The sequence below is a fragment of the Montipora foliosa genome, chromosome 5 (genome assembly GCF_036669935.1).
Source record: "Montipora foliosa isolate CH-2021 chromosome 5, ASM3666993v2, whole genome shotgun sequence".
Classification (NCBI taxonomy): domain Eukaryota; kingdom Metazoa; phylum Cnidaria; class Anthozoa; order Scleractinia; family Acroporidae; genus Montipora; species Montipora foliosa.
In genome coordinates this window covers 25,778,570-25,789,617 of record NC_090873.1, presented here as the reverse complement: position 1 = coordinate 25,789,617, position 11,048 = coordinate 25,778,570, and the positions used below count along the sequence as shown (strand labels likewise).

The 11,048-nt window shown below is 39.5% G+C and overlaps 1 protein-coding gene and 1 pseudogene across 1 annotated transcript; one reads left to right on the top strand and one right to left on the bottom strand.

Moving 5' to 3' along the window:
* The first annotated feature begins 387 nt into the window (after positions 1-387).
* LOC138002516 (uncharacterized) lies at positions 388-3,827 on the top strand. Its single transcript, XM_068848550.1, has 2 exons — positions 388-1,610; positions 3,788-3,827. The coding sequence occupies exons 1-2, from the start codon at positions 388-390 to the stop codon at positions 3,825-3,827; spliced, it is 1,263 nt and encodes a 420-aa protein (XP_068704651.1).
* A 5,970-nt stretch (positions 3,828-9,797) lies between these two features.
* LOC138004614 (uncharacterized) lies at positions 9,798-10,531 on the bottom strand (annotated as a pseudogene).
* Between the last annotated feature and the right edge of the window lie 517 nt (positions 10,532-11,048).

Below are 11,048 nucleotides of genomic sequence, written 5' to 3'. Positions count from 1 at the left end.
ATGAGAGATTACTTAAAGCCTAATTTAGAGCTCCAGCCTGATGAAGTGGTGCTACATGTAGGTACAAACGATCTGAAGGCTAAAAACGGCAAAACATCTAAAGAAGTTGCAGAGGCTATTGTTGATCTCGCTAAACAGATAGAGGGGTCTTCCGAAGCTCAAGTCATAGTCTCAGGACTTGTAACACGAAAGGACAAGCTTAATGATAAAGTCTCAGAGGTGAACAAGCACTTGACGAAGTTTTGTCGTCAGAATGATTGGAGATTTATTGAACACAATAATATAAACGAAAAGGGGTTAAACCGTGGAGGTCTACACCTGAATTTTGCAGGTAACAAGCGTATTTTTAAGAATTTTTATCATGGTCTAGCTCATTGAACGTTTACTATGCCTTCCATTAATGCCGTGCCGTTGGAAGGCAACAGTCAGGAGTCATCGAGAAGTCCGACTCAAAATCCTATTGATCGTTCTCGAGTATTGCCCTCCAAACGCGGTTTTAAGCTGGCCTCGCTGAATATAAATAAATTGACCACTCATCTTGATGAACTCAAGATCTTTCTCGTAAGTAACGATATAGATGTTCTCGCAATTAACGAGACTAAACTAAATGAATACATCACCGATAATGAGGTCAGTATCTCTGGTTATGATATAGTTAGACGTGATAGAACTACATATGGAGGTGGGGGCGTTTGCTTTTATGTAAAAAAGTCAATTAACTTTTCGGTGCGCAACGATCTTTGCATGGACAGTCTTGAGAACCTTTGTATTGAAATACGCAAACCTCGCTCTAAATCATTTATTGTTGCTACGTGGTATAGACCACCTAATTCGCTTGTTGGTATATTTTCACCTTTTGAAGAGTTGATTGGGAAATTGGATTCCCTTAATACTGAATTCTACCTTTTAGGGGATCTAAATTGCAATATGGCCGCATCCCAGTTTGACAGCGATACACGCAAATTATTAACTATCACGGATGTTTATGGTCTTCAACAACTCATAACAGAACCAACAAGAATAACCGAAACTTCTGCAACATTGATTGATTTAATTTTTACTAACTGTCCTGACAAGGTGTTATGCTCAGGTGTGCGTCATATTGGCATTAGCGATCACAGCATGGTCTATGTCTATCGAAAATTAGCCATTAATGGACAGAGTAAGGGTCACACTAATATAACCTATAGGAATTTTCGAAGTTTTGACCGTGATAAATTTCGTAGCGATGTTGCATCTCAAGATTGGGATCACATAAACAATTCTTCCAATCCAAATGATATGTGGAATGAATGGAAGGAATCCTTTTTGGCTATTGTTAACAAGCACGCTCCATTGAGAACCACTCGTGTTCGCGCGCGGGGTTCCCCATGGATTACTTCTGAGCTTAAAAAACAGATGCACGATCGAGATATTTTGAAACTCAGAGCAATTAGATCAAAAAATCCTAATGATTGGGTTCACTTTAAAAGACAGCGGAACAAAGTCAATAGTGCGACTAGGCTAGCGAAGCAAGTTTATTATCAAAATATGCTAAACGAGCACAAGGGTGATTCCCGCAAAACCTGGCAGATCATCAATGAGCTGTCTTCCCGAAATTTCGTGGAAACGTCTGTGAAACAACTGAATGTAAATGAGAAATCAGTAACAGCTCCAGCAGAAATAGCGCACGAATTTAATCGTTATTTTGCTACCATTGGCCCGAAACTTGCTAGTGATATTCCTTCTTCAGATGGCAACAGCTATCTGAATTATCTCACTAGCACGGATAAGGAGTTTCAGTTCCGCCCAACCTCCACAAATGAAGTATTTTCACTGCTGAATAAACTGAAAAAATCAAAGGCAGTCGGCCTTGACAAAATTTCTTCTCGACTTATTCGTGAATGTGCGGATCTTATTTGCAAACCGCTGTGCTATATTTTCAATCAGTCATTAAATGTAGGTGTGTTCCCAGACGACTGGAAGTGTGCACGGGTCACTCCACTATTCAAACAAGGGGAACGTGATGACCTAAACAATTACCGCCCAATTTCCGTTATCCCGGTTATAGCCAAAGTGTTCGAAAGAATAGTTTATAACCAATTATATGCGTACCTAACAAAGCATAACGTAATATGTAAATGCCAATCTGGTTTTCGCTCTATTCATTCCACCGTTACGGCTTTACTTGGGGCTACGGATACTTGGGCTTACAACATTGACCGAGGAAAAATAAACGCTGTTGTTTTCCTAGACCTAAAAAAAGCTTTTGATACGGTTAATCACGAGATCCTTTTATCTAAATTAAATAATTACGGCATACATGGCATTTCTTACAACTGGTTTAAGTCCTATTTGGACAACCGCACTCAAAAGTGTTCCATTAATGGATCACTTTCTAAAACTTGCTCACTAAGTTGCGGCGTCCCTCAAGGGACTATTTTGGGTCCATTGTTGTTTTTGCTATATATCAATGATCTGCCAAATTGTCTAACGAATTGTATGCCATGGATGTACGCAGATGACACCCACCTAACATATGCGGGTGACAATACAGGCGACATAGAATCAAGACTTAACCATGATCTAGAAAATGTTAAAAAGTGGTTGATAGCAAACAAACTTACCCTGAACATGACAAAAACCGAATTTATGCTGATTGGATCAAGGCAGAGGTTGTATGCTCTCACAAATCCTCCAATTCCCGAGATTAATGGTGCTCCTATCACTCAAGTTTCTGTTGCTAAATCCCTGGGTGTGCTTATTGATAATAATCTTAACTGGAGTAGCCATGTCGATAAACTGACAAAGAAAGTAGCTTCTGGAATTGGAGCCCTCAAACGTATAAGGCATCTCGTTCCTCAGACGACATTGCGCTCTATTTATCACGCTTTACTTCAACCGCACTTTGACTACTGCAATGTCGTCTGGGGAAACTGTGGTATCACGTTACATGACAAATTACAAAAACTGCAAAATAGAGCAGCCAGAGTTTTGACCTTCTCTAATTTTGATGCAAATGCTAGCGAGCTATTCAAAATTTTAGGCTGGAAAAATCTAGTTAGCCAGCAACAAATTGCGCTGGCCACAATGGTCTATAAGTGTCTTCAGGGGCTAGCACCGGAATATCTATGTTCTAAATTTACAAACCGCGAATCTGTTTATAGTTTAAGAGACTCTGAAAGAAAGCTTAATGTTCCGTTTCCGCGGACAAATTATTATAGAAACAGCTTCAGCTATAGAGGTGCTACTGTCTGGAATAGCTTACCCCTCAAAGCGAGACAAGCAGAGTCTCTTGGGCTTTTCAAAAATCTGATTAAAGACATATTTTAGTATAAAGCACGGCATTCATGGAAAGCAGCTTTAGAATTAATATAGTATTATAGTAATTGTATTTTATTGTAATCATTTTAAAATTTTACCTTTTGTAATTTAGATTTTAGCATTGTTTGTAATCTTAGCTGATGATTTTACCGTGCATAAATAATAATAATAATAATAATAATAATAATAATAAAATATCATATCATATCATATCACTAGCCTTATTTGTCACAATGTCACACAAGTTGTAACGTGACCAATATGGAGAATCCCCTTCGCTGCGCGCGCCGATCAATATGTTTATTTTTCAAGTGAAACTCGTTTCATTTCATATTGAAACAGATAAACCCACCCATTGCTTTAATTTTTCGACTAGTGTAATCCTGTCAGTAGGACCGAACGACGAAAAATATATAAGGACTTGCTGACGCAGCAGAGGAAGTAGATATGCAAGTGAAATTCACTTTTTCTTTCCTGTTTTCAGCCGTTCGTTTTTCACAGAAAACCTAATGGTCGACCCATGAAAAAATGAAGAAAATCAAGAGATAGGGCCAAGAAACTCAGCAGATGCGGAGAGACCGTTTTCTGGCTTTGTTGCTTATAGGACTAGTACCCTACCGTTTTTTCACCGGAAGGATCCAGCCTTGTTGGTCATAAAACTAGTTACGGGACTTATGCAACAGGGAGGGAAATATACACTACGATTGGCATGTGTTATTTAACATATTGACGTCAGCGTTTCATGCGTTTTTTCTGTTATTGATCAACTAATTTGACAATATTATGAGAAAATTCATTGTCAATAACAGGACAGACGCATAGGCCATTGCAGAAACGTGAGAGGACTGGGAAAGAGTATGGTTTACCATTTGTTTGAAAAATGAAAGATCAACTAAATTTGAGAGTCTTTACCAAGAATGGAAGTTTTTAGAGGAGGAAAATGGCAAAATGGTAGCTCCCCAAATATCAAATAGAGAGTTTGTATGTATTGGGTAGACAGGCGACAAAATTATAAGGGTTTGTATGGAATTTTGCAACTTTTGCAAGGCTCTCATTTTGACAAATTTCCACTTAAAACTTGGTTGGGTAGCTTTTCATTCGTTAACCTTTCGGTTGGAATGTTTAGATTTTTAATCTAATCAATATAAGAAACTCGCCCCAGTGCTCTCACGTTTCTGCAATGGGCTATTAAAAACTGACGTCAAATTGCCTTTTACGATAACAAATTGTCAAATTGTCCGCTCTCGCTAATTGACGTGTCGCACAAATTACACTTTCATGTGTCTATTCGCTTACTGACAATGAAAATTAGCCAATGAGCGCGGTAGGATTTCTGCAGTTATTGTTAAAATATATATCTTGCATCGATCCGGACCATCTGGAATAGAAATTCTTAACCTCAGAGTCATTCTTATCCTAACGATGTCTGTAAAAATCATAATAGCCGAGGAAAAACACCTTTTTGATAGTTCGCGAGACTTATCATCGCTGAATTAAAAGTAGTGTTAATACACTCTTATATTCACAACAAACACTAGACAGGACTGTTTGCCCGAACAGCAATCAATAAAAAAAAAAGCAATTGAATCCTTTTGCCTGTAGTTCAACGCACACCACATCCCGTATTTTCTTTCAACAGAAATTTAAAGCCTTGGTAACAGTTACACCGCTAATTATCGAAGCTGCGCTGATGATGACGAGCCACGGAATCAATTTATAACATGAGCATTATTTCAACATGTCCAAATTTGTTGGAAATTTCAAAATGATGGCACGTGTCCTTGAGAATCGTGACTCATTGAATCCCATAGTTTTTAGCTGATCGCTCAGAAACAAGGGGCCCTACTGCTTAAAGAAGTTGATAATTATACACTATTTATGACCAAAACGGCTGAAAGCGCAGCCTTACCCTTTGGAGCTGCACGTACCTATATAGCCCATACGGGGAGTACCCCCAGGCACCCTCCTTCGAGCAAGGTAAGACGGCATGTCCCATCACTAAACTATTTGTTTCGCCAGCCTGAGAAATCAAAGACAAACTAGTTTTATGGCCAACAGTGCTGGGTCCTGCTGGAGAAAAAACGGTAGGGTACTAGTCCTATAATCAACAAAGCCAGAAATCGCTCTCTCCGCATCTGCTGAGTTTCTTGGCCCTATCTTTTGATTTTCTTCATTTTATTCATAGGTCGACCATTGGGTTTTCTGCGAAAAACGAACGCCTGATAACGGAAAAGAAAAAAATGAATTTCAGTTACATATCTACTTTCAGCAACTCCTTATATTTTTTTGAGGAAAAGTAAAAGTCGAAAAGGTGTAATGATTGTCGTCGTTCGGTGGTACTGACAGGATTACACTAGTCCAAAAATTAAATCAATGGGTGGGTTTATCAATTTCAACATTGAAATGAAACGAGTTTTTCTTGACAAATCTATTCACCAGCGCTAGCGCGCGCAGTGCAGGGGATCCTCCATAGCTGGTAACTGGTCACGTTAAAACTTGTGTGACATTGTGACAAATACGGCTAGTGTTGCATTCGTGGCATCAACGGATCCCGACGTTCATTTTAAGTGCTACATAAGCGGTGATTGTAAAATACAAGCAGCCATCAAGCATGAAACAGAAGCACAGACCATGGCAAAACATGGTTCCATTCAAGCCTGTCGTGTTCTCAGGTGCACTTGACGAACTCACCTCTCAGAGATAACCGGCAAGTGTTTTTTTACGGACACCGCGGCAAAATGAGTGCGCATGCTCCGCTTCGAACACATTTGAGCTTTTGAGCTCTTTGTAGTTGAGTTTATTCGGCGGTGAAGGTAAAGTTCTATTGGACCTTTTGATGATCAAGATCTCACGCTCAACAGGGACTCGACAGAAAAACTAAACAGTAGTTCCGAGTTGTTTCCAACGAGAAAGTCAAAAGAGGTAAGCTTATTTTAGGCATGAAATATTTATTTGTTTATGTCGTTTCCATGGAAGTTATCTTTGCCAAACCATGTTTGCTCGTGTTTCGGTCACACCGTTGAAGACCTAAAAGTTGTAAATTTTAAACTGATAACATTTTTCGTTTACTGTTTTTCGCCTAAGGGCGATTCCTCTAAAAACGCGGAGGGTTTTGACAAAACAGAAGTTTTAACCTCTGACATGTGATACGAGAGCCATTGATTTTTCTGTGACCTGGTTCTCCACAGCAAGAGCAAATTATGGTTTGTATGCTAGATGGTGATGCTCTTTCTTTTCCAGCTCTGTGTTGCTTTACAAGACACACCAGGTTGTGGCATGATTAAATTTAATTGATCTCTAGATTTCTGTTGATTTCATTGTCCCAGTCATCTGACCTGAAGAAATCTTGTGGAAAGTGTTGATATCTGGCTGGCTGTCATTTTGACTGTCATTACTTTCAAGATGTGAGCAACTGTTTTTATCTGCATTGTTAGACAAAACCTCTTATTAAGGGAGTCAGTTAAATTGTTTAGTTTTTTTATAAAGGGACCTTTACAAATAGGGCACACATTTCCATGTTTTTTTCAAGTATCTTAAGTGACATCTGTGCATGAAAATGACCAAGTGATAATAATATTATTGTTTTACTTTGATCAGTTTCCTGTTGTTTCTTAAACATGTCATTTATTCTTATTCCAGTGCTTAAGTCTAAAACTCTTCCTGGTGTGTGTGTGTGCTGATCTGGTCAAACCATGCATGGCAAGCAACATTCCAGATTGTTTTCAGAGATTGTGATGAGGATTTCAGCGTTGAATATTTTATTGGTTTTGTGATGAAAAAAGCCAGGGTTGTTATTCATCTCTCATTTTTTCCTGCATGAGATCCTGCATGATGACAACAGTATTACAGCAAATTAAACATCACAGATGTGAGCATGTCAGTGATTAATACAAGATGGTTTCCAAACAGCTCTTCAAAATTGTCGAGAAAAGGGACAATAATTATTTACTTGCCACACCTTCTGAGTCAATGTTTGAAAAAGCAAATATAATTTGGTTTTTTAATTCAAGTAAACTGTCTTACTTTCATTAATACAGCTGTATGTTATTGTAGTCTTTCTCTTGCTGAGCATGGGTTTGGATATTAACTTCTGAGAATGCTCCTACTTGTCTTAATAATGAATATACGGTACTTACAACAATAAAATTAGAGAGATATTTGAGTTACTGTATATCGTGTTTTGTGGTAACACAAACCATAGTAGTTGTTGTGGTTGTTGTTGTTGAAAAGGAATCAGATAGAGTCATTGTGGGTCCAGATAGAGTCATTGTGGGTCTATCATTGGGTAGTGAAACTGGATCAGTTGTGCATAATAAAATGTTAGAGTATGAAGCACAATGCCTCTAGTCTTGCTGGATGTATGATTACATTCCTCTCTCAGTATCTTTACACACAGTGCAAAATTTAGGCTGGATTTTTGCTAGTGCAATGCATGCAAAAGTGAAATCAGTATTTTCCAAACACATGCAGGTGAATGGTTTCTTATTTCATTATCATGATTCTCATGTCTCCCCACCCTCGTCCCAGCAAGGCTCTACAAGGTGATCGACAAAGCTGGAGAAAAAAAATTAGAAAATTACAGTTACCAGCCAGCTGCAGGAAAAATACTGGAAAAATATTTTCAATGATGGACCACTACCAAACTCCAAGTAAAAGGGAAACATCAAGTAGCATTGGAGTCAAATTTATACTTAGTTTCAAAACTTTTTTTGCGATCCTCTCTTAAAATTAAGACTTATTTTCTTTATTTTAATTCCTCGCTCTTGTTAAAGTAACTAGTGTTGTAAAATATGAGAATGAAGGGCAGGTAAGTGACTTATCCAAGTTGCCGAATGAGTAGGATGCGGGCATGAAAAGAACTTAAGCTTATTTCTCACTTTCAAATGATTCCAATGAAACAAACAGACGATTTCCTCATTCAACAGGAGCAACATAAGCCATCTCCGCAGAAGGAATTATCATTCTGCCCTTGCAAAGATGTTTACCCGTCGTTTTCCTTCTCAGTGCACAGTTTTCCCCCCCAGAGGTTTACCAACGCAGAGACTAATAACATTACGAACTTCGTCCTTTCGCTCGAGCGCTCGAATGCAAACTAAAAATTCTCGTGGTTTGAAGTATAGTTTTTTGGTTTGAAAAGACACACGGCAGATTAGTCTTTCAGGCAGCTCTCTTCAAAATTTAAACCTTATCAAAGTAGTGTTGTCCTTATCATCGCAAAATGAAAACAAACACAGAGAATTTAAATTGCCGCCATTTTGCCGCGCTGTTGTTTCTATTCTCGGTTTTCACATGACGTCACGACCGCCATGTTGGTGCCCAAAACAAAGAAAAGGCGGCCATGTTGGTGCCCCGACCAAATCCTCCGGGAATTTAACTCTATTATTATGCAAACGCTTCCTTTTGTTTTCGTTGAAAAACATGGCTGTTGATCACGTGAGTGAAAACCAGCAATTGCAAATTTAATTGGTACCAGTCCCTCGCGCGTGGAAACGATTCGCGCGTGGCTCAAGCCTGCGCACTCATTTTGCCGCGGTGTCGTCTTTACGCTCAAGTTCCTAGTAGTCATTAGGCTAGTAGTAATACAGGATTCAGTTGTCATAAAAACGGTAAATGAAAACTCGCTACTTTCATCTTCTCCTAGCGTTCCGTCGATCTGTGGGAGAATGTACCAAAGGAGCTTGTCAGGACGACGGCAACGGTTAATTAGTGACAGCCATTATTTACTTTTGGAGTATCTCGCAAGTCTTGAGAATTGATCAACTTTAACGCAACCTGCGCCTCAAAACTGAATCTCCAGCTTATCCATTTACTAAAGGAAGCTTTTTATCACTACTTAGAAGGTCAACAAACGAACCTGAACGGCAGAAGACATATTTTCACCGAGTGCAAGGGTTGTGCAAATGAACTTTGACACGAGCGATAGTTGTGTAAATACACTGATTGTGGCAGATTTTAATCTGTTGTCGCGTGCAATCTAAGGGGATACCCAGCGGTTTGAACTTATGGAACGGTTTATTAAGGTAAGACATTTACTGTGATCTGCTTTTTAGCCTTCATTTAGACCCAACTTTTGAGATTTTCTTCCTCAAACTTGGCTAAATTTTAGTAGGTGAACAAAGGCCTCAGAGTAGGGTGTCTTCCAGCCTCTCTGGTAAGCTTAGAATTTTCCGAAAAGTTTCCATATTTCGTCAGTCTAAGAAATGAATGTACCTTAGAATTTGTATGAACACGAAATTCTGTGAGCTGCATTTTAGGGGACGTAGCACGCTTCACAAAATCGGTGAATTTTACCTTTCTGATCACGGTCGGAAACCTCAGTTCCGCCAAAATTCAATTTTGGCTCGTAGCAAAGCAAAAATAAGAAACTGGAAAATAATAAATTGCTTTTTTATATATATGTGCCAAATCCTTTTCACTGACAAAAAATGAGGGAAAATTATTTTTGGTCCCGAAGTCGAGTGGACCGCTTTTAGAGAGACTGCCACTTAATGATGCTAATTCTTGAATACCTTATAATCCGACTTTAGATATTGTTTCCCGTTCTTCAGACAACTTTTCCATTGTCCAGCGACATCTCTCTTCAATATCCTGCATTCTTCTAGTCTCCTCACCACATGGCAAAGATCGTCAAAGGCCTTACTTCCTTGTGCGGCAATGTAGTCGATACTCTGCAACGACTTTCTCACAGTGGCACTATAGCTTGAGAGGATGGTTAACATCGTTGTGCGTGGAATCCGGCTTCTTCGCAGTATTGGGTATACTGGATTACAATTCGTTCCGGAATCATATTACGAATTACATTAGGTGTCTCCACAACCTCACCAGTTGATAACTTCATGTATTTCTGTCCAAATGGGAGTTCTTGTATGATGTGCGGACTTGTTATAAATGTCAAAATATGGTCAAGTTGGCTAGGATCTACTCGCATTCGGGGACTATACTTCAATGGAAGGGGAACGCCCCGACCAAACACATTTTTGTGCTGGCGCGCAATTCTCACTCGGTACTCAGTGATACCAGGCAAGTATCTCTGAAGGCGTTTGAAAGGGACTAGATCAGCCATTATCGACAAAACCTGCCTTCTTGTATCCCACGAGGATGCATTTTTGTATGTTTCTGCCAGGGCTTCAAGGTATTTGTGGTCGTCACCAACTGCAGATCCAAGCTCTTTGTCCACAAGCATTGACGACTGCAGTGCATCCCATAAATATGCTGCATCCCCTGGCATAATCACATCCAAAGCTGCTATACAATGACATCTTTTTCCTTTTTTACGTGATTTTTTCGCGTACGTGGGCCCGCCTCTTCCCACCTCTTCCTGGGTCGAGTTAATTTCTCTACGTTACAACTTTCCAGAAATTTATTGAGTTGCTTCCTTCGTAAGTACTGTTCACTATGCTCTTCAGCTGGCACTTGTGTTGACTCCTCGTCGCTGCCGTCTAATCTCAACTCCATCATTCCTGTATATATGGCCGATAAATTGCTGTCCTCAGCAGAGCTTGCTTCCTGAAATATGGAGTTTCAATAGCATTAGTGGGCTAGATCCTGCTCTAATAACTTACATATTTCTTATTCAGCAAGCGCGAGGCTCGTACTAGGGGAATACCGGCCTTAGGTCATGGGGACGATATCCTACCAGTACGGTTCCGACCAAGCTTAACCAAAAAGAGATTGACCACACGACTGAAAATTGTTACGAAGAAATGCCATGATGAAGGACTGGAAAAACATCTCATACTTCAAGC

Bases quoted from the DNA above. Each gene is read 5' to 3' on its own strand.
- LOC138002516 (XM_068848550.1), top strand. From the start codon at position 388: ATGCCTTCCATTAATGCCGTGCCGTTGGAAGGCAACAGTCAGGAGTCA. The intron at 1,611-3,787 runs GTCTGTGAAACA...TCCTGTTTTCAG, and splicing joins TCCCGAAATTTCGTGGAAAC to CCGTTCGTTTTTCACAGAAA.